Below are 23979 nucleotides of genomic sequence, written 5' to 3'. Positions count from 1 at the left end.
TTCCATTTTGAGTCACAAAGCAAGTTCTCTGAAATTATAAGTTTATTTATTAATCCATGTGTATCACCCTTTTTCTTCTTGGATTCTCTCAGGATTTCTAAAGGAAAGAAAAAAATCTTGGAATAAAATGTGTTCATTGATTAAATCTTAGTAGATTCTGTTAGTTGGCAAAACAAATGGATTATCTAAAATTGAGTTAAAAACTTATTTTCTAACATTAATCTTACACATTCTTTTATAAGCCATACAACCACTTCCTTCAAATTAATAGTGTTACATATTAACATGGCTTTGAATGTGTTGATTTATAGCCATAAAATATTGATATAAGTGCTCTTGAAAGAAATGCTTCTCTCTTTTGAAGTAGTAGTATTTTAAAACAAGGGCCTATGGGCGCCTGGGTGGCTCAGTGGGTTAAGCCTCTGCCTTCGGCTCAGGTCATGATCTCAGGGTCCTAGGATCGAGGCCCGCATCGGGCTCTCTGCTCAGCAGGGAGCCTGCTTCCCTATCTCTCTCTCTGCCTGCCTCTCCATCTACTTGTGATTTCTCTCTGTCAAATAAATAAATAAAATCTTTAAAAAAATAAAAAATAAAACAAGGGCCTAAATTAATGCCCTTATGTAAATGGCGTAATCCCATAGAAATCCTCTTCTTTGAGAAGAGAATTTATCTTATTTTGTTTGGTTTTTTAAATATCAGAACTCCTGTTTTTACCTTTAATTTGTGTGAAGTTGCATTTTTTTATTAATAAGAATACAGCCTTCTGAATTGTCTCTGCAAATACTGCTTTGAAGAGCTTTTTATCCTTATTTAAAATTAGTTATCAATAGATTTATAGTTTTAAAACAAAATAGGAAGAAGCAGTGAATGGCCCATTTATATCATTAGGTTAATGTATGATACTTTCTGGTTTTGCTGCCCTCAGAAGTGTGGTTTATTATCTAGATCAGTATTAAATTTTATTTCCCATTGTGATTGGTTTCCCTTTCTCAGATGACACCGTGAAATACTGCTTATTGAGCCCTTAAGTCGTATTTAGTCCATCTTTATTTTACAGGTGAGAAAAATGAATCATTAGCCAAGTGTCCAGCATTTTCTGGAAAGTAGTTTGTAACTTTATTTCCAAGTAAAAGCTTTTTGTTATTTATAACTGGAAAAGCCAAGTGAATTGTAGTTCATGTTCCTACATTGTTAAAATTTTTGTTTTGGTCTAACCAGATTTTTGTGTTATAATATTGGTTACCAGCCTCTACTCAGCATATCCAGTTTGGTAGAGCCCAGAGGTCTTTGTAATCACAGTTTCAGCAATACATAATTGGGGCTGTAATTAAAGTTTACCAAAACTTGGCTATCAAATGCAGAATTGCACTTATTCTAGTAATTGAGTATATACTGTTGATGTAATTAATGTCCGACATTGTGGGAGGAAGAAATTTTAAAAACATGATCAAGAATTTTGGTTTCTGAATATACAATATCAGAATATTAACATCTTTTTTCATTGTTTCCAATAAATCTCAATGCAAAGTAATGTCTCCATCTTAGGATAACTAATTCATCAACAGAGAATAACTTTTTTTTTTTAAGTATTATGTGAACGTTTACTTTGCTTCTCACTAATATTTGATGCAGTTCACTGTTCCCTTGTTTTTTTCCTCTTGGCTTCTGCAGTACCAGTCTCCTGAGCGTTTCCTACTTCACTTTCTGTTTTTTTTTTTTTAAGGTTCTTTAGAGTTCCTAGGTTAAGTCATAATTACTCTGTTTTTAGTGACTTACATTATACCATTAGAAGAGCTTCTAAAATATGCAAATATATTTCTTAACACCCATGTAGTTATCACCCAGGCTAAGAAATAATATATTTATACAGCCTGAAGAAACATTCTTTGTAGCCCTCTCATTGATTATGTTCTCTCCCTCCCTGCCTCAAGATGATCAGTCTCAAATTTGATGGTAATCATTCTTTTGCTTTTCTGCTTTTCCCCTAGTGTGTGTTTTTCTTACCATGCATTATGCAGCCCTAAGTGCTAATTTAAACATTTTTCATCCTTTATTTAGAATTTTATGTAAATGGTATCATGCTCTTCATCTTCTTTTGTGACTTGTGATTCATCCATATTTATATATGTATATATGTGGCTATTGCTTATTCATTCTCAGTATTGTCAAGTGTATAGATACCCATTGTATGAATATACTGCCGTTTGTTTATCCATTCCTCTGTTGATAGACGTTTGGGTTGTTTTAGCTTGAGGCTATTATGGACAATGCTGCTTTGAGATTTTCCTGATCACCCTTGAGGTTGAATGTATTTTTATTTATTGGCCATTGTCCCTTACTCTTTAACTTTGTTGCCATGTATGTGTGTGTGTGTGTGTGTGTGTGTTTGGCTCCTTGTTTTTTTCTTGTTTTGTTTTTATGGGAATTTTTTAATATATATCATACCTACTAGTCCTTTGTTGGTTTTATGTGTTACAAATAGTTTCTTCCATTTTTGGCTTATTGGTTTGTTCTTGTCATGGCATTTTTATTTAGTGAGATTTATTTGCCATGTTCTTTATAGTTGTGTTTTTTATGTCTTATTTAAGAAATCCTTTGTTACCAACCATAAGGAACTCTTGATTATAGGAAACTGAGGGTTGCTGGGGGATGGGGATGGGGTAACTGTCTGATGGCCATTAAGGAGGACATGTGCTATAATGAGCGCTGAGTGTTATATAAGACTGATAAATCACTGATCTCTACTTCTAAACCCCATAATATATCACATGTTAATTTAAAAAAATAAAATTTTTTTTTAAATTGAAGTTAATATGTTAGGACCAAGAAAGGTTATAAAAGGATAGATAGACACCTGCCTGTTATCTAATAAGCCAAATTACTGCTGAATTCAGAGAAAGGTCTATCCATTAAACAAAATCATTAGCTGTTAGCATAGGCCATTGAGCTACAAAGCCAAGGAAAGTGTGTTCTTCAGTTTAGAATCCAGAGTCTAGTACCACGGCTTGATAGAGATTGGGAAGCTGTTACATATTATCAAGGAACCCACTTTTGCAGGTGACCTGACAAAAAAATGCATTTTTTCCCCCCCAAAGGACATAGGCCTGCTTATAGTGGCCTTAAAAACTGTGTTTGGAACTGAATTAATGAACTCAACTCAAGACTGAATGAGGAATCAGTGACTAAAACCAACTTTTTTTTCTTTGTCATTATTTTCATTGTCCAGTAGAAGCATATTAGTGAACTGTAACTTCATCCTTTAACTAACTGTGTGACTTTGAGCAAGTTATGGAACCTCTGTGTATCCCAGTTTCCATATCAGTAAAATGCTGGTAAAAAAAGAAATGTATATCCTGAGGCGACTGGATGGCTTGGTTAAGCGGTCTGCCTTCGGCTTAGGTTGTGATCCCAAGTCCTGGGATCAAGCCCCATGTCGGGCTCCCTGCTTCTCCGTCTACCTGATGCTCCCCCTGCTTGTGCGCGCGCGCTCCCGCTCTCTCTAGTGCTCTCTTTCTCTCTCAAATAAGCAAATCTTAAAAAAAAAAAAAATATATATATATATATATCTCCAAAAAAAAGAAGAAAAGAAAAAGAAATCCTTTGTTACCCTGACATCATAAAGATATATACTCATATTCTAAAGTTTATAGTATTTTAGTAGTTCTGTTTTGAAATAATTTAAGTTGCAAGAATAGTACAAAGAATTCCCTTATAACCAGAATTATCCAGACTCCCTAGTTCACATCATTTCACATTTACTTCATCATTTCTCTGATTACTTTGAGGGGGTGAGTAGTTGTTTTTTCTTTTTCCTCTTAATACTGGAGTAGGTTGCAGGCGATATGCCTCTTTATGAAAACTCAGTGTGTACTTGCTATGAACGAGGATGTTGTTACCTAAACACGAACGAGTTAGTTAATCAAAATCAGGAAATTGACATTCATACAATACAAAAATTAGAGAATATGGATTCTCTAATCCATAGACCTTTTAAAAATTTCACCTATTGCAGAAGTAATGTTCTTTATAAGAGAATTTTTTTCTGGTAGAGATCTAAACCAGTATCAGGCTAATTTATTTGACATGTCTCTTTAGAGTCCGTTAATTTGGAACTTTTCCTCATTTTTTGTCCTCGGTGATCTTTGCATTTGTGACAATTTCAAGTTGGGTATTTCATAGACTGTCTCTCAATATGAATGTCTGTTTGAAACAGTGTTACCTTCTTGTCAGTTGATTAAATCAGGAGACACATGTCAGTTTATCCAGTTCCTGGTGATACTAACTTTGATCACTTATTAAGGTGGTTTTTGCCAAGTTTCTTCCTAGTAAAATTACTGTTTTTCTTTGTAATTAATTTGTAGAGTGAATCATTGAGACTATATAAATAGACTGTTCTTCATCTCTTTTCACTCAATAATTTTATCATCCATTGCAAAAGTTTTTTGTTACTGTGTTGGCTGCCTTATGGGAGATTTGTTAATTCTGTCCTTCCTTTGACAATTATTACCTGGTATTTTATTACAAAGGATTTTTTTTTCTTTTCACATCTTCCTTCCTCCCTCCCTCCCTTCCTTTCTTCCTTCTTTCATTATGAATTAATTTGATACATAATATTGTGTGAATTTAAGGTGTGTAACAGATTACTTTAATAGATTTATATATTGTAATGATTGGTGATGTCACATAATTATAGTATAATTATGATGTCTGTATTCATTATACTGTGCATTAGGTCTGTATGGCTTCAGTACTTATTTGTTTTTTTCATGTCAGTATGGTCTTAGAGATTCTTATTTTATTCTACAGGTTTGTACTATTATTTTTCATTTTGTGTTCAACTTTCCCAGGTTTGACCAGTAGGAGCCCTTTCACGCTGGCTTTGGTGGCCCTTTGACATACCCCTATCATCATTTGAACACTTCCTGACTTTCTGGCTAAAGATAGTTTAGATCTTCTTTACCTTCCCTGTCTTAGTGCTGCAGTTGGCTACTTCAATGAGTCCCAGTTCCTTTTAGTGGGAAATGGTATTTTGAAATCAATATCCAGGCATTAGCTATGCTCATTGGTAATAGGAGCATCGTGGTTCTAGGCATTTTGAATGAACATTACTGGGATATGTGTGTATATACTTCATAAATACATTTCTCTGTGTATGCTTCATAAATGTATGTCTCCATGTGTTTGAAAACCCACAAATTTTAACTAATACCTTTAGTTCCAAACTAGCATCTTTTCATACTGTTACCTCCCTAATTCAAGAAGGAGATACCCAGTGTTTTAGTCTCACCATGTGTACTTAATTTGCTCAATCCTATAATATACAAAAAGTGGCTTCAGACTTGTTACCACATACCAATTAATTTCAGCTGAATATTTGCTTCAGTAGTTTCCTTGGCCTTGTTCATGGGTCTGTTTATTAGTCTTTTCTTTTGTCATCTCACAGGGCTTAATATCTGATAGAGTAAATCTCTTCACCATATTCTTCAAGAGTATCTTAGCAATACTTGATCATCTTACTTATGAATTTTAGGATGAGCTTGTCAGGTCCTCAAGAATTTAAAAAAAGCTATTGAGGTTTCCATTGGATTACATTGACATTATAAATTACCTAGAAGATAATTGACATCTTTATAGCAGAGTCCTCCAGTCTTTGAATACTGTACATACCTCCATTTTTTTTGAATGTTCATTAATGTCTTTCCAGAGAATTTGGTGACTCTTCTCCATAAATATTTCCATGCTTTGTTTGATTTATTCCTCATAATTATCCTTTTTAGATTCTAATTCTAGACCTACTATTTATAATCTCTGTGACTTTGGGCAAATTGCTTAACTGCTCTCCACTTTTTTTCTTCATATGTGAAATGAACATAATAATAGTACTCAACTGGTAGGCTTGTGATAAATATTAAATGTGCTAATGTACATAAAGAGTTTAGCATGGTTCCTGGAATAAATGCAGTGCAAGTTTCAGTGATCGTTGTTATTTCACTGTTGCTAATATAGAAATTCAGCCTTGTTGTTTCTTGATTTTATATTTAGCAACTTGATAAAATTGCATTCCTTATTTCTTTTTGTAAGCCCTTATTTTCTTTTTCCCTACTTTAAAAAGATGCACTGAACTTCTAAAATTTATATAGAAATGGAAAAAGAAGCTATTGAGAATAGTCAAAGTAATTTTAAATAATTTTTTTAAATGCAAGACTTAATGTAAAGCTGCAGAAATCTAGCTAGTTTGGTGGTGTAAAAAGGATAGATAATATAGATTTACATTAATGGCACTAAATACAGAGTGTAGAAATAGACCCATACGTATCTAATTTGTTGATTTTTCAAAATGTAAAATTCCATAGGGAAAGATCTTCCAGCAAGTTTTTGCACAGGTAGATACTCATATTGGAAAAAGTAAATATCTTTTCTGTATCTTGTACTATACTGACAAATTTACTTGAAGTGGATCTTTAGACCTATAATGTAAGATTTTAAACCTGTACAACTTCTACAAGAAAAAATAGGAAAAAATCTTTGTAACTTGGGATAGACAAAGGTTTCTTAGAACATAAAAAGCACCAATCAAAGAAAGGAAATCATTTATGTATTGTATATCAAACATTAAAAGTTTTACTGTTTATGATATATTCAAAGTATTGAATGGGAAAAACCAGAAGCAAAGAATACTCTCCCTAGCAAAGCTATAATTCAAAATAGAAGGAGATATAGAGTTTCCCAGACAAACAAAAATGAAAGGAGTTCATGACCACTAAACCAGTTCTGCAAGAAACATTAAAGGGGACTCTTTGGGTGGAAAGGAAAGACTGAAAATGACAGTATAAAGGTAGGAAACACAAAAGCAGAAAATATGAATATTTCTATAAAAAATAAGTTAAGGACATCACACACATAAAAGGATGTAATATAATAAGATATATCTAAAACATGAGAGGAGGAAAGAATGGGTTCAAACTTGAACAACCGTCAACTTAACATATACTGCTATGCAGGAGAGATCTTTTACAAATCTAATGGTAGCAATAGATCAAAAACCACTAATAAACAGTCCAAAGTATAAAGAGAAAGAAATCCATGGGCACCTGAGTGGCTCAGTGGGTTGAGCCTCTGCCTTTGGCTCGGGTCATGATCTCGGGGTCCTGGGATTGAGCCCCGCATGGAGCTCTCTGCTCAGCGGGGAGCCTACTTCCCCCTTCTCTCTCTGCTTAGTTGTGATCTCTCTCTGTGTCAAATAAATAAATAAAATCTTAAAAAAATAAAAAGAAATCAAATATATCACTAAAGAAAATCAGGAAAAGATGAGAAGTGAAAGGCAAAGGACCAGAGAAAATCTTCAGAAATGGCCACAAAGCAAGTAATAAAGTGACAATAAACACATCTATCAGTAATTACTTTTGGGGGGCACCTGGGTGGCTCAGTGGGTTAAAGCCTCTGCCTTTGGCTCAGGTAATGATCCCAGGATCCTGGGATCGAGCCCCACATAGGGCTTTCTGCTCAACAGGGAGCCTGCTTTCTCCTCTCTTTCTGCCTGCCTCTCTGCCTACTTGTGATCTCTGTCTGTCAAATAAATAAAATCTTAAAAAAAAATTACTTTTTGAATGTATAAATGGAGTAAATGCTCTGGTCACAACATATAGGTTGACAGAATAGATTTAAAAAACAAGAGCCATCTAGGGTGCCTGGGTGGCTCAGATGGTTAAGCATTGCGCCTTCAGCTCAGATCATGATCCCAGAGTCCTGGGATCAAGTCCCACATTGGGCTCTCTGTTGAGTGGGGAGGCTGCTTCTCCCTCTGCCTCTCTCTCTGTCTCTCATGAATAAATAAAATCTTTTTAAAAATACTAAAAAAAAAAAAACCAACCCAGACCTGTCTATACACTGCCTCCAGGAGACTCATTTCATACCTAAGGACACCTGCAGATTGAAGTAAAGGGATGGAGAAACATTTGTCATGTAAATGGATGTCAAAAGAAAGCTAGAGTAGCAATACTAAAATCATACAAAATAGACTTTGAAACAAAGATTGTAACAGACAAAAAAGGACAAAAAGGGGACAATCCAACAAGAAGATAAAAAAATTATAAATATTTATGCACCCAATATAGAGGGACCCAAATATATAAAATAGCTAATAAACATAAAGGAACTAATTAATAGGAATGCAGTAATAGTAGGAAACTTACTTACACCAATAGATTATCTAAACAGAGAGTAAAGAAACAGTGGGTTTGTAGGACACGCTGGAACAAATCGGTTTAACAGATATATTCAGAATATTCCATCCTGAAATAGCAGAACACATTCTTCTTGAGTGTACATGGAACGTTCTCCAGGATAGACCACATATTAGCCTACAAACCAACAAATTCAAGAAGATCATACCTTGCATCTTTTCTGATTACAATGCTGTGAAACAAGAAGTCAACCACAAGAAAAAATCTGGAATGATCATAAATACATGGAAGTTAAAAAACATGCTAGTAAACAATGAATGGGTCAACCAGGAAATAAAAGAAATTTTAAAAGTACGTGGAAACAACTGATAATGAAAACACAACAGTCCAAAACCTCTGGGATACAGTCAAAGTAGTTCTAAGAGGGAATTAATACAGACTTGTCTGAGGAAGCAAGAAAATTTTCACATAAGCAACTTAACCTTATAGCTAAAGGAGCTAGAAAAGAACAACAAACAAAACCTAAAACCAGCAGAAGGAAGGAAATAATAAAGATGAAGGCAGAAATAAGTGATCTAGAAACTAAAAACAGTAAAAACAAAACAGCAGAACAGATCAGTGAAACCAGGAGCTGGTTCTTTGAAAAAAATCAGTAAAATTGATAAACCTCTAGGCAAACTTGTCAAGAAAAAAAGAGGAAGGACTCAAATAAGGTCACAAATGAGATAAATAATGAACACCAAAGAAAGACAAACAATTATAAAAGAATATTATGAAAAACTATATGCCAACAAATTGGACAACCTAGATGAAATAGATAAATTCCTAGAAACATAAACTATCAAAATGAAAACAGGAATAAATAGAAAATTTGAACAGTCAATAATCAAAACGCTTGCAACAAACAAAAGTCTAAGACCAGACGGCTTCACAGGTGGTTTTTATCAAACATTTAAAGAACAGTGAATACCTGTTTTTCTCAAACTATTCCAAAAAAATAAAAGAGGAAGGAAAACCTATATTCATTCTATGAGGCCAATATCATTCCGATACCAAAACCAGATAAAGACACCATTTAAAAAGAGATCTGCATGCCAGTATCCCTGATGAACATGGATGTAAAAATCCTCAGTGAAATGCTAGGGCACCTGGGTAGCTCAGCTGGTTAAGTGTCCGACTCTTGACTTCAGCTCAGGCCATGATCTCTGGGTTATGAGATCAAGCCCCATATTGGGCTCCTTGCTCAGCATAAAGCATGCTTGGGATCCTCTGCCCCTCCCCCTTGTGCTCGCATGCGCACCCACACACACACACCAACTCTCTCTCTCTCAATTAAGTAAATAAATAAGTCTTTAAAAAAGAAAAATTCGCAGTAGGGGCACCTGGGTGGTTCAGCCGGTTAAGTGTCTGCTTAATTATTAACTGAAAGGACTATTATACTGTAGGTTAACTAACTGGAATTAAAATAGAAACTTAAACGTTTCAGTGCTTGAAAGATAAGAAAATCAAAGGCAGGCTACAGACTCAAAGAAAAACCCTTGCAACACATACATCAGACAAATTAGTTATATCAAGTTATATGAAGACCACTTACAGCTCAATAATAATAAACAAAAAGTGCACAGATTTGAAGAGATGCTTTATGAAAGAATGGTATATGAAGGGAAACAAGCATATGAAAAGATGCTCAACAGCTCTAGTCATCAGGGAAGTGGAAAATAAAATCACTGTAAGATAGTACTGCATGCGCATTAGAATATCTAAATTTTATAAAGTTTACTGTACCAAGAATTTGGACCATTTTTCAGTGGCATACAGTGTTGGTGGCAATGTAAAATTTAGGTATGACACTTTGGAATAGAGTTGGGCAGTTTATTATTTTTACAGAGACAGCAAGAGAGGGAACACAAGCAGGGGGAGTGGAAGAGGGAGAAGCATGCTTCCCCAGGCTGAGTTGGGAGCCCGATGTGGGGCTCAATCCCATGACCCTACGATCATGACCTGAGCCAGAGGTCTGGTGGCACAGTCATTAAGCATCTGCCTTCAATTCAGGCCATGATCTCAGGGTCCTAGGATCAAGCCCCGTCTGCTTTTCCCTTTCCCTCTGTCCCATACCCTGCTTTTGTGCTGACTCACTCACTCTCTCAGATAGATAAATCTTTAAAAATTATAAGAAACAAAACAGATGAACTTAGGGAAGGGGAAAAATAAGATTAAAAAAGAGGGAGACAAGCCATAAGAGACTCTTAACTATGGGAAACAAACAGGGTTTCTAGGGCAGGGAGAAGGTTGGGGAGGTGGTGTAATTGGGTAATGGGCATTACGGAGGGCATGTGATGTAATGAGCGCTGGGTGTTCTATGCAACTGATGAATCACTAAATTCTACCCCTGAAACTAATAATATAGCCTATATTAACTAAATTGAATTTAAATATAATTTTAAAAATATATATGTCAAAACTTCACAGAACAACTTTTATGTATATACAGTTTATTTGGGTCTAAATTAGGTAACTAAGTCTTACCACTCAGTCTAACACTGACTGAGAGCCGTCTACAATTTCCTGTTTGCTTCAGAGTAAATGCTCACATCCTTACGTTGGATTACAAGGCCCTCTATCATCCACTCCCAACTTTACTTTTTGAATATCTTTTTTGATGCCCACCCCCTTGCTCTTTCTGCTTACCCAACTGACAGTCCCTCCAGATTACAAAACATGTTAGGTATGTTTCTATTACCCAGTGGGTGTTTCCCTCTGCCTGGAGTACTTTTCTCTCAGATACCCTCTATTTTCTTACTGCCTTCTTTTTTTTTTTTTTTTTTTAAGATTTCTTTTAAAGATCACAAGTAGGCAGAGATGCAGGCAGACAAAGAGTGGGGGAAGCAGGCTCCCTGCTGAGTAGAGAGCCCAATGTGGGGCTTGATCCCAGGACCCTGAGCTGAAGGCAGAGGCTTTAACCCAGTGAGCCACCCAGGCACCCCTTCTTGCTGCCTTCTTTAACCTGCCCTGACCAGCCCTCCCTCAGTACTCCTGATTCTTCCTGTTTTACTTTCTATAGTTTTTGTCATCTTCTTACCTAAAGTTAACTAATTTACTGTATTTTTTTTCATCGCTAGAATTATGCTTCAGCATGGTAAGTTGTTTTGTCTTTCATTTGTTTATGTTCGTGCCTGACCCAAAATAGGGGCACCTACGTGGCTCAGTCAGCTAAGCATCCGACCCTTGGTTTCCGCTCAGGTCATGATTGTGGATCAAGCTCTGCACTCAGTGGAGAGTTTGCTTCTCTCTCTCTCTCTCTCTCTCTCTCCCTCCCATCCCACTTATATGGTCTCTCTCTCTTATTAAAATACATCTATCTTAAAAAATATTTGTTAATGTTTATTACTCTGTTTTTCCTGCTGTTTTTGAAGTTTGATACTGTTTTGTATTTTCACCTAGGATTTTTTTTTTTTTTAAGATTTTACTTAATTATTTGAGAGAAAGAGAGAGAATGAGCAGGGGGAGGGAGAGGACGAAGCAGACTCCCTCCTGAGCCAACAGCCAATGTAGGGCTTGATCCCAGAACCCTGAGATCATACTCTTAGCAGAAGCCAGATGCTCAGCCTACTGAGCCACCCAGATACCCCTCATCTAGGAATTTTAACTTTCATACTTATTTTATTAAAATCTAAAGTTAACTGATACTGTCCCTTTTCCTTACATAATATAAAAATTTTAGGGCACTTTAACTCCTTTTATCTTCTCTTACTTTCTCCTAACTCATGATATTTGTTATGTTTTAAAATTTTTTATTTTAATCTGACAATTATTAGTATTGTTTTATGTAATAAATATTCACTTAGATCAAGCCATACATGACTGTAGACTTTTTATTCCTTCTTACAACTCAGATATGCCATCTGGGTTCACTTACCTTCTACCTAAAGGATATCCTTTAGTATTCATTAGGGAAGTCCATGGTAGCATATTTGAAGTTTTCATTTGTTCAAAAATGTATTTTGTTGTCAATTTATTTTAAAGATTTTATTTATTTATTTGACAGAGAGAAAGATCACAGCTAGGCAGAGAGGCAGGCAGAGGGTGGGGGGAAGCAGGCTCCCTGCTGAGCAGAGAGCCCGATGTGGGACTCGATCCCAGGACCCTGAGATCATGACCTGAGCCGAAGGCAGAGGCTTAACCCACTGAGCCACCCAGGTGCCCCTTTACTTTTATTTTTTTAAGCTTATTTATTTTTTAGTAACCTCTACACCCAATGTGGGGTTCAAACTCATGACCCTGAGATCAAGAATCACATGCTGTCCTGAGTGATGCAGCCAGGCACCCCTGCTGTCAGCTTTAAGATAGTTTTCCTACCACAGAGTTCTAGATATTTCTAGATATAAAATATATATCTAGGTATATTTATTGTTCTTTGCAGTCAGTGTATTAAATCATTTGATGATGTCTGGTTTTCATTTTTGCTCTTAGAAAGTCAGCTGTATCAACCAAACTACTGCTTTTATCTCTCCGTTTATTCTTCAGATATTTTCTTCATCTTTGATGTCTTGTAGTTTCAGTGTGATATGTCTAAGGATTTATTTACTCTGATTGGAGCTTTCTTGGGCTTCTTGATTTGATGGATTGTTGCCTTTTATTGGTTCTAGAAATTATCTTTTCATATATTTTCCCTTCTCACTGTTTCTTTTCTTACTTTGTAGAGCTTTGATTTGACCTGTTATACTGTCTTAACTGTATTTTGAGTGTCTCAGGGTTTTTTTCATATTTTCTGTTTCTTTATTTCTCTAAGCTCCATTCTGGATAATTCCTTAGGGCCTAACTTTGATTTTACAAATGGTCTCTAAGCTATTGCTAATCTAATCTAATCTGTTGTTAAATTTGTCCAGTAATTTAGAGTTTAATAATTGTGTTTTTCAGGGGCACCTGGGTGGCTCAGTGGGTTAAGCTGCTGCCTTCAGCTCAGGTCATGATCCCAGGGTCCTGGGATCGAGTCTCGTATCGGGCTCTCTGCTCAGCGGGGAGCCTGCTTCCTCCTCTCTCTCTGCCTGCCTCTCTGCCTACTTGTGATCTCTCTCTGTCAAATAAATAAATAAAATCTTTAAAAAAAGAAAATAATTGTGTTTTTCATTTCTAGAAATTTTATTTTTTCCTTTTTTTAAAGTGTCTCCTGCCCTTCAGATATTTTTTGGCATATCTTTTATTTCTTCAAGTGTACTATTTAAAATCTTCATCTCTTCATCTGATAATTCATTTTTTTAAAAAGAATTTATTTATTTGAGAGAGAGAACGAGAATGAGTGAGCGTAAGAGGGGGAAGGTCAGAGGGAGAAGCAGACCTCTTGCTGAGCAGGAAGCCTGATGTGGGACTGGATCCTGGGACTCCAGGATCATGACCTAAGCTCAGCTGAGCCACCCGGGCGCCCCTCATCCAATAATTCTTATGTCTAAAATTATAGCATTTATGTCTCTATTAGATTTTTTTTTCTTCCCTCCTTCCCTCCATCCCTCTTCTTTCCTTTCCTCTCCTCCCCTCCCCTCCCCTCTCCTGTCTCTCTCTCTTTCTTTCTTGTATTCATTTTACTTAGAGAATTAATTACATGAGTTCTTTGAGGCTTGGGATTGTGGTATACTCCTCCAGAGAGAATTTGTCTGAAACACTACAGGCTCTGCATTTGGGACCAAATGCAGATTTAGACCATTTCAGTCTAAATCCACAACTTTATTTTTATTTTGGATTCCTAAGAAATATGAATTTGAGCTGCAAGTTGGCAGAGCTTGCATTTGGTTAGAACTTTTCAGAAATTTTTTTGTTCCTTCTTTGCTAGACACAAAGCCACCTTTTCTTACAGTATTCTCTGAGGGTGAGATGGGTAGGTTATTTAGGCATACACTTTTAGATTAATGCCATAAACATGGCCTATTGACTTCCTTCCTTGAGCCAATCCTAGAATTTGCATCTTGTCTACTACCCTTTGAGGCTGACAAAACCAAAGCTCTGTTTTTGGGGGTTAGGTTTTTTACCTGGTTATTCCTTTTTTTTTTTTTAATTATTTTTTTAATTAACATATATTATTTGTTTCAGGGGTACAGATCTGTGATTCATTAGTCTTATACAATTCACAGCACTCACCATAGCACATACCTTCCCCAGTGTCCATCACCCAGCCTTCCCTCCCTCACACCCCCTGACCCGGTTATTCTTTATCATTTTTTCAGCTGTTAGATTTTTTAAAGATCTTTTCACTCATTCATTGGGCATTTTCTGCATTAAGGATAGTCTATATTGAGAGGAGAAGGGAGTTGGGGTAAATTGGAAGGGGAGGTGAATCATAAGAGACTATGGACTCCGAAAAACAATCTGAGGGGTTTGAAGTGGCGGGGGCTTGGGAGGTTGGGGTACCAGGTGGTGGGTATTATAGAGGGCACAGATTGCATGGAGCACTGGGTGTGGTGAAAAAATAATGAATTCTGTTTTTCTGAAAATAAATAAATTGAAAAAAAAAAGATAGTCTATTTTTTTTTTTTAAGATTTTATTTATTTATTTGACAGAGAGAGATCACAGTAGGAGAGAGGAAGGGAAGAGATCACAGAGAGAGGAAGGGAAGCAGGCCCCCTGCTGAGCAGAGAGCCCGATGTGGGACTCGATCCCAGGACCCTGAGATCATGACCTGAGCCGAAGGCAGCGGCTTAACCCACTGAGCCACCCAGGCGCCCCAAGGATAGTCTATATTATTTGATCTGCCACTGTATTCACATTTTCTAAAAACACTGTGGTTGTGCTTTTTTTTTTTTTTTTTTTTTTTGTAGTACACACTCTTCATAATATTTTAAATGGCTCTATAGGTTAGAAAGTGACTCATGAGTCATTTAATCATTCTCCAATTTGGACATTAAGCTTTTTTCTTTAGAGCTTTGCTGTTACGAATATTACTGATAAACTGATTTCATTGGTAAAAATATTCACAATTTTTATTGCCTTAATTCCTGTTGTGGTGGTACATTTTCCTAATGTAAAATATCTATTCTTGGTCATTCAAATCTTGAGTCTTTATAAAGGTTTATATATTATTTTCATAAAGATACTAATTCATTGTCTCTGAAGGTTACTTTGCTAAAATGCTTCTGTGTCTACTGAAGGAGTATATATTAATGGAAACTGTCAATGATACTTCTGTCAGGTTTTTTTTATTTAAAGATTTATTTATTTAGGGACGCCTGGGTGGCTCAGTGGGTTAAAACCTCTGCCTTTGGCTCAGGTCATGATCCCAGGATCCTGGGATCTAGCCCCAAATCAGGCTCTCTGCTCAGCAGGGAGCCTGCTTCCTCCTTTCTCTCTCCCTGCCTCTCTGCCTACTTATGATCTCTGTCTGTCAAATAAATAAATAAAATCTTAAAAAAAAAAAGATTTATTTATTTATTTGACAGACAGAGATCACAAGTAGGCAGAAAGGTAGGCAGACAGAGGAAGAAAAGCAGGCTCCCTGCTGAGCAGAGAGCCTGATGCAGGGCTCGATCCCAGGACCCTGGGATCATGACCTGAGCCAAAGGCAGAGGCTTTAACCCACTGAGCCACCCAGATGCCCCACTTTTGTCAGGTTTTAACAAATGTTCTTATTAATCATATTTTACTTGGAAGAAATTACTTAAAATTTATCCCTGTTAATTGTTTGACAATTTTTTTCATTGCTGTTTAGCATTCTGTGATACTTCCCTCAAAATCTTTCCTTATTTAAAAAAAATTTTTTTCCCTTTCTTCTCTAAGATCTTCCACTAGTCTTCTGCCCCACAACCTCACAATCCCCCCATAGCCATCTGTTACTAGTTTTTTTGTGTTTTAAAAATACCTCCTTGGGGCGCTTGGGTAGCTTAGTTGGTTAACGTCTACCTTTGGTTCAGGTCATGATCCAGGGTCCTGGGATCAAGACCTGTATCATCTCCCTGCTCCACAGAGAGCTGCTTCTCCCTCTGCCTCCCCCCCCCCCCCCCCCGTCAAATGAATAAATAAAATCTAAAAACATAAAACAAAAAACAAAAACCTCCTCACCCCTTGCACATCTCAGTGGTTTATAGCAATTAACATGTATTTCTTCACGCTACTGACATTTATGCAGCTGTGAATCCATTCTTGCAACAGCCTTTCACGTGTATTTCACGTGTATCCAGGGCTCAGGCCAAAAGTGTCACTGCATTTGAGAAGTGACATTCTTGTGGCAGAGAGTAAGAAATAGGAGAGCTGGTGTAAATCCATAGTGCCTCTTGAAGCTTCTGTGTAGAGAGGGTGGTATATGTCATATCTGTGTACTCACATGATTTTAAGTGCAGTGGGAATTGCATAAAAATATGTGGTACTGCGGGTGCCTGGGTGGCTCAGTTGGTTAGACATCCAGCTCTTGATTTCAACTTAGGTCATGATCTCAGGGTGGTGAGATCAAGCTCCTTATCAGCTCTATGCTACAGGTGGAACCTGCTTAGGATTCTCTCTCCCTCTCTGTTTCTCTTAAAAACAAGTGTGGTATTTAAGTCACAGTACTAGCCAGAGTATATCACGGAAGGGACAAGTAAATACTTGTCAACAGTAATATAGTCTGCTGTATCTCTCATGTTTAACTTCCTGGCGTAAATTTTTGTAATGACTCATATCCATATTGAAGCTTCTTTGTGAAGTCTTCCTTTATGCCTTAAATATAGTTATTTCTGTTTTAAAAAATGAATCATTTTATCTGTGATCTTGAACGTACTTGAATGTAAGTTTATCAAGGACAGATTCTTGTCTGCTTTGTTCAGTGCTTCCTCAGCAATAGAAGAATGTTTGATTCAGTGTGCTTTTAGTAAATGTGATGTCTCTCTTCCTATTTCATCACTTCTTCTGTCACTTACCTCATTTTTTTTTTTAAGATCACAAGTAGGCAGAGAGAGAGGAAGGGAAGCAGGCTCCCTGCTGAGCAGAGAGCCCTATGGGGGGCTCGATCCCAGGACTCTGGGATCATGACCTGAGCCGAAGGCAGAGGCTTAACCCACTGAGCCACCCAGGCTCCCCTACCTCATTTTTTCTATTTTCATTCATTGTCAGTTTTCCTTGCTTGCTCTATCCCTGAAGTCTCTTAATGACTATACATTTTCTTTAATTATTTTAATAAATCATAACTGCATATTTAAGGAATTCTGTTAACTCTTTTTAATGAAGAGAATAAACTTTTTGAGCTTTTAGCTCCTCTGGAGAATATAGCCTACGTATTTCTTCCCATAAAATGCTCATCACCCTCTCATTAAAAAGAGAAAAGCAACACTCCCTTTGACTCTTAAAATCTGACTTCTCACTATTGTTCTAAAATTTCTTACTACATTTCTCATTCTCTTTGACTTTTATTGAGCCCCTACCCACTTAAACGCTGTTCCTCTAGATCTGAGAAATTATAATTCACTGTTCTGTTTTTTCTTTCTAAGTCTGTTCTCTTTTTTCTTAGAGTATTCTTCCTTCCTCTACCATTTAAGTGTACTATTACTCCCAGGTTCTATTTTTAACTCTCCATTTTTTTTGTCTTCTCTTGTATGTATGTGTTTCTTAGGGTGAATTTTCAAGCAGGAGGGGGGAAGTAGGGAGGAGCAGGAGAAGGAGAGGGCCAGAGAGGCTCCATCCAGCATGTGGGGCTGGATCTCAGGACCCCTGAGATTTTGACCTGAGCTGAAATCACGAGTCAGACCCTTAACCTGTGGAGCCATCCCAGGCACCCCATCCTCTGTCATTTTTAGTGGAATTCTCATTCATGTGGTTTTCATATTTGTTTCTACATAGATGATTTATGAATCTGTGTCTTAACACTAGTTAATTTCTGAATTTGCCTTACTTCCACTTGTGTCTTGCCATCACCTCAATCTTGACATGTCCAAAACCAAATTGTTTCCTACTAGTATTGATTCCTCCCATTAGAACTAACTCCTGTTTCTGTTGCTGGTGCATAGTCACCAGGCTTCTGAAAGAAAACGGAAGAATATCAGCATTTGTTTGGCATCTGGGATATACTGAGCACTGTGCTTTTCAATTACATCATGTCCAGCTCCAGTTTTATCTCCTGAGAAACCTTCAAACAATCACAGTGGGTCCTCTGTGATCCCTTCTTAGACCACTTACAGTATTTTGTGTTTAAACCACTAGATCCTCAGTATATAAATCTCCAATAATTTATATTTTTTTGTTTGTAAACCTTTCCTTAACAGGGATTTTTATTTCATATTTTCACCAAAACAGTCTAGGTACAGTACATTTTAGTAAATATTTGACATTTTTGACAGAGAAACTGTGCTCTCAATAAGGGTATAAATCTCAACTTCAGTAACAAAACTTAAAAAATGAAAATGAAATAACCAGTAACACAAAACTAAACAGCAAAGCTGGACTCGTGAACCTCGGACGCAGCTAAAAGGGGTTAGCCTCTAAAGGGGCAGAGGCTCTTTACGTATACATTAAGAAGCACCTGTTGAACAAATCTTAACAGTATCTCTTTATGAATAATATACCGTCATGAGGTTTTTTTTTATATTGCTTTGATAACCATATTTATAGAGGTAGAATTATTTACTTTAGCTTCTCTTCCCCACTAGGTGCACCAGGTATAATTTCTTCACCCTATGCAGGGGCTGCTGGATTTGCCCCAGCCATTGGATTTCATCAAGCTACAGGTGATTTTTTTAAAGTTGAATTTGAAATGGTTTTGTCATCATCTGTATGCTCTAGGAACTTATCAAGATGAAAAATAGCACCATATTCGAAGGATTTACAATAAAAGCGTTATGTATATCAACCATAGAAGTGGCTCATCGTAGGGATTCCTGGGTGGCTCAGTTGGTTAAGCGTCTGCCTTTGGCTCAGGTCATGATCCCAGAGTCCTGGGATTGAGTCCCACATCGTATGCTGCTCAGCTTCCTTGTCCTTATGAATAATTCCCTGTGGTTCCATTTCCAGCCCCTCAGGTTCCAGTGTATGTTCTGTATCATTTATATTATTGGTACAGATTATGATAGGTTGACTGTACTAAGTAACCTAACATTTGCCCTTTAGATTCCTGTATAAAATGTATAAACTGCTTATGTCTTTGCTGATAAGCTTATCAGTTGCACGTTGGACATACCTGTGTCTTACTTAATTTGTGTTCTTAATGCCTTTGATGGCTTTTAGTACATTCTATGCAGTCAGTAAACACTTCAGTTATTTTTGTAAAAGATTTTATTCATTTATTTGAGAGAGGAGGAGAGAGAGAAAGAGCATGACTGGGGTAAGGGGCAGAGGGAGAAGCAGACTCCACACTGAGCAGGGAGCACAATGCAGGGCTCAATCCCAAGAACCTGAGACCATGACCTGAGCCAAAGGCAAACACCCAATAGCCTGAGCCACCTAGGTACCCCAGTAATTATGCAAATTAATAAATATTTACTATACTGCATATTTGTAAATCCTTTTTTATGTCACTGATGGTTTCAGAGGATTGCCATAGAGAGTACACATGCTGCTTGTATTAGGGATATATAGTTTTTAGCTAACAGAGATAATTAAGAGATAGCAGCTGGTTAATATTTTGATAATGACTTCTCACTCTTCCAAATAGTAAGTGAAATGAATTTGATCATAACTTAAGGGAAAGAATAAAAATTACTTTATGGTTTTGTCTCCAGTGCCTAAAGAAAACCCTGAGGTTGCTGATTAAAAGTGATACAGTGTTAATCCTGGTGTACATATTACATTTCCAGTTTCCAACTGATTAATGAGTATAACTCTGTTTTAAATTGCAACATAGATCCTTTCTGTACTAATCTTTACATTTCTGTCCCCCCAGTTTTGGGAATTTTAAGTACTCTCTGATGGAGAGGATGACATGTGACTAAAAGGGAAAGAGTAATAAGGTTGACGTTTAAGTTTTATGTTTTTGGTGGTTTTAAGTCATCTTAATATATATCTAATTAAATGAATAGTCTACCTATTCCATTAAAACGGAGGCATTATACATTATTTTTATTTATCTGAAGCTCCCCAAAGTTTAATTGATAAACATTTGGAAGTAGTGATGCAAGGTTTCCTTTATTTTAGATTGTTCTTTTTCACACACTATGTGCAAATCACTATAGACATTAAGAAGGAGAAAAAATGGCATAAAGGGGACTCCTGAGTTGCTGAGACTTAAGCTTTAGTAGGGGGATAGATACACACTACACACTTAGTGTAGCCAAATTGTACTGTTGGTGATATAGAATAAATTACAGAAGTTGTTCAGAAGTTGCAGAGTTGGATTGGAGGGATATGGGAAGAGGCCATGTGAAAGACCACTGAATAAAGATTTCATGGAAAAGTATCCAGCCTGAGAAAGTGGTCTGTAGAGTTTTAAAGCTCAGCAGGATAATGATAGTAATAACCTTATTAGATCGTCAAGCGGAGTAGTCTGAAAGTAAACTATGTTGCAGCTTAATTATGTGATTTGTGGCAAAGTGGTCAGACTCTATAATAAGGAATTTTGAACTTAAAGAATCAATAAATATCATTAAGGAACTGTTTCATTTTACATAAGCTAGAGATTTTACCTTAGTTAAGCTGAGAACACAAATAGTGGGACCTTCTGAAAAAGTGTCAGAAGTGGGACACTTCTGAAAAGTGTGTTATTTTAAGCATAATGTGTAGTGTCAGTATTCCAGTATTATAGGAAGTCTGCTTCTCCCTTTCCCTCTGCCTTATCCCCCTGCTTGTTCTCTGTCTCTCTCTCTCTGTCTCAAATGAATAAACAAAATATTAAAAAAATATATATGCATACATATTTATCTGATTTTATGGTAGAAACCAAATGAAAAACTACATCTACCTTATAGGGATGTGCTATAATGTATCTGTTTCAAGAAAAGGAATGCTTGCAGTTGATATACCCTCCAGAAGCCTTGTGTCTTTAAGACTAGTGAATTCTGTTGCACTACAAAACATTGTGTTACAAATAATACAGAGTATGATGATGTCAAAGAATAAGGAACTTGACTCCTAGACCAACTCTGTAGGGCAGGAAACTGGCCTTTGATATCCTTATGGTAGATTTGACACATTTTCTTCTATATTTTTGCTTTCATCTTCATTTATTTACTTAAGATATATCCAGTGTTATAATTCCCCAGATAACCAATATATGAAATGCTTTTGATGTTTTAAAAAGGATTATCAGTCCCAGCTGTTCCTGGAGCTCTGGGCCCTCTCACAATTGCCTCATCTGCTGTCACTGGAAGGATGGCTATTCCTGGGGCTGGTGGTATACCAGGAAATTCTGTTCTGCTTGTCACCAATCTCAATCCTGATGTGAGTTTGAAAGTATTATATAATTTTAGTCTTTTAGGCGGCGGTATAGTAGTTTCTGGAGTGGGGTTATATTCAAATGAAATGTTTACATTTGTTTCAAGGATTTTTATTAAAGTTTATCACTAGTATATATAGGAAAATATAAAATCAATGCTTTAAACAAAGTCAACTGCTGTCTTTACAGGTAAACTTCCTTTAAATTTTTACTTAGACACTTATAATTTGTGTTATCCTTTTCAAACAGCTTATCACACCACATGGGCTTTTTATCCTGTTTGGTAAGTTCTTCTTTGCTCTTTTTGATGTCTGTGGTGTGGATTAAATATATTTCATCATTCAGTAATATTTATCAATTACCTCTATGTGCCAAGTAGTGTATTTGACACTGAGGGTAGTGTAGGAAGTAAGACTTAGTAATTACAGTTACAGTAGATTTTTATAAAAAGGGAAATAAAGATTGTAATGGGAACATGGAGATGGGAGACCTAACCTAGCTGAGGGAATCATAGCTGGTGTACCAAAAGAAATGACAGTTAAACGGACTTGTGAAAACCGAGTAAGCATTAGCCAGCCAGAAAGAGACGGCAAGTGTCCTTTCACAGATCCTAGCAGTAGATGAGAGGGCTCCTGGAACATGGAAGTGAAGGAAACCCCACCCCCCAGTGGAAAGTATAGGGGAGGCACATGTGCAATATGGGCAAGGTCATAGGAAGAGCTTTGTAAACTCAATTAAGGAGCTTGATTTTGAACCTAAAAACAGTGGGAAACCATTAAATAGTTTAAAGCAGGCAAGAGGTCAGATGAAATTCAAGTTTTAAAAAATGAGATTGAGGTTTTAAAAGGTTTCCAGACCTTCTAATATGTTCTTCTCTCAGTTAAAAAAAAAAAAAAAAAATTAGCATGTACTCCTAATTTATATATGATTATTTATAAACTTTATCCATCTTTCACTGTACTCATGTACAGTATAATATGTACAAATATAAGAGCAATACAGTAAGTAATACAATAGGTCAGCATTTTAAAGCTTTTTAGTGATGAAAATTTTCATAAAAAACATTTATAGTGAGAAGTATGATTTAACATGCTTCATTATTTTCAAAAATCTTTTCCATTTGATTTAGTATTCCCAGATCCATTCCAAGTTCACTTTATTTTAGTACTTGATCTTAATGTTTTTCATAACTAAGAAAGATAGCTCATAAAGACAGGTGATTTTAATGGAAATGTTTCATTGTCACTGTGCCTAATTAAGTATGATACTAATATTTCAGTCTAATCCACTTACTTTTGTTCTACATACGTAGAGAAGCTCCATTTTTTCCTTTTGTTAAATTGGTTGATGTTGAAAACTGTTGGCAGTAGAATTTTTTTTAACAGATGGGTTTAAAACTCACTGGTACTCTTTATTTGGAAGTTTTATTAGGATGGAAAATTGTTTCAAAATTTTGAGTGGATAATTGAATTTTTAAACAGTCTTTTTGAGATAGAATTTATAATCCTACAGTTCACCTGCTTTAGGTATATACATCATTGATTTTTAGTAAATTTACATTGTTTTACACTCTTTATCACAGTCCAGTTTTAGAACATTTCCATCACCCCACAGAGATCCTTCATACTCATTGGAATTACTTTGGAAGTTTTTATTCATGACACGTTCATGTAATTTTCAATAACAAAATTAGGAATTAATGATAAATTTTCACATATCTCTTTAATAGCTAAAGTACATTCTTTCTAAAAGCTAATTTCTTATTCGTTTAAAAAAATGTCACCCTCAGCTTTCAAATTGTATGCGTTATTTTTTAAAGAATATTTGTTTCAGATACTCATCATTTCTAAGAAGGACAGCATGTTTGGAATGCTTGTCTTTTTGTTTTTAAATTTTAAAAGTGCCGTTCATCTCTAAGTTCAGTTGCTCTTAGGTGCTTGCCCACAAGATAACCAGCACTCTTGTGTGCCTTGAAGATTTTCAGTTATTCTCTCATCACATTACAAAGTATGATCATGGTGCTACTTACTTAAGGTTCTTATTTTTATTGTATTGGTGATACCCTGTAGCATATAAACTGCAGTGTATTTTGGTATACTGAATTTAAAAAAGAGAGAATACTCTTGTTATTATAGAAATTTTTGCCTGTAATGTCATGTATATACTAAAAATTAGTAAGGTGTAGTTTTTCATATTGGCTCATATAAACAAATCAGTATAAATACGAGTTTGACTATTTCCCCCCTACATCCCAATGAATCATTTTGGCAGTCCTTTGGAATATGGGATCCACTTTGGGGAAGACAGGAATTGGGGTCAGTTAGAAGGCTATTAGGATAGTTCAGGTGTGAAATAATGATGGCAGCTTTGATGGTAATGAGGATGGGAAGAAGTAGACAAATGTAAGAGATAATTTAGGCCATAACATCAGTGGGTACTAGTGATTGATCAGATGTAAAATTTTAAGGAAAGGGAGAAAT

General features: G+C 36.1%; 1 protein-coding gene and 1 long non-coding RNA gene across 51 annotated transcripts in view; one reads left to right on the top strand and one right to left on the bottom strand.

Annotated features, from left to right (window-relative positions):
- Positions 1-23979, top strand: part of PTBP3 (polypyrimidine tract binding protein 3) — a 141416-nt gene that overhangs the window by 83110 nt on the left and 34327 nt on the right. For all 50 annotated transcript variants that reach the window (XR_014302314.1, XR_014302315.1, XR_014302316.1 and 47 more), the window contains 3 exons: positions 18783-18860; positions 21365-21504; positions 21749-21782. Coding sequence is in view for 42 of the 50 variants with exons in the window: in XM_082696911.1 (XP_082553037.1) it covers positions 18783-18860; positions 21365-21504; positions 21749-21782 (252 nt within the window). In the remaining 8 variants the exon portion in view is untranslated. The remainder of the gene's footprint in view (positions 1-18782; positions 18861-21364; positions 21505-21748; positions 21783-23979) is intronic.
- LOC309847127 lies at positions 3-21358 on the bottom strand. The gene is made up of 3 exons (XR_014302328.1): positions 21026-21358; positions 18029-18154; positions 3-97 (listed from the first exon to the last, which is right to left on the bottom strand). It is a non-coding gene; the product is annotated as an uncharacterized lncRNA (long non-coding RNA).

The sequence above is a fragment of the Mustela nivalis genome (assembly GCF_964662115.1).
Source record: "Mustela nivalis genome assembly, chromosome: 13".
Taxonomy (NCBI): Eukaryota; Metazoa; Chordata; class Mammalia; order Carnivora; family Mustelidae; genus Mustela; species Mustela nivalis.
This window is presented reverse-complemented; position numbering and strand designations above follow the sequence as displayed.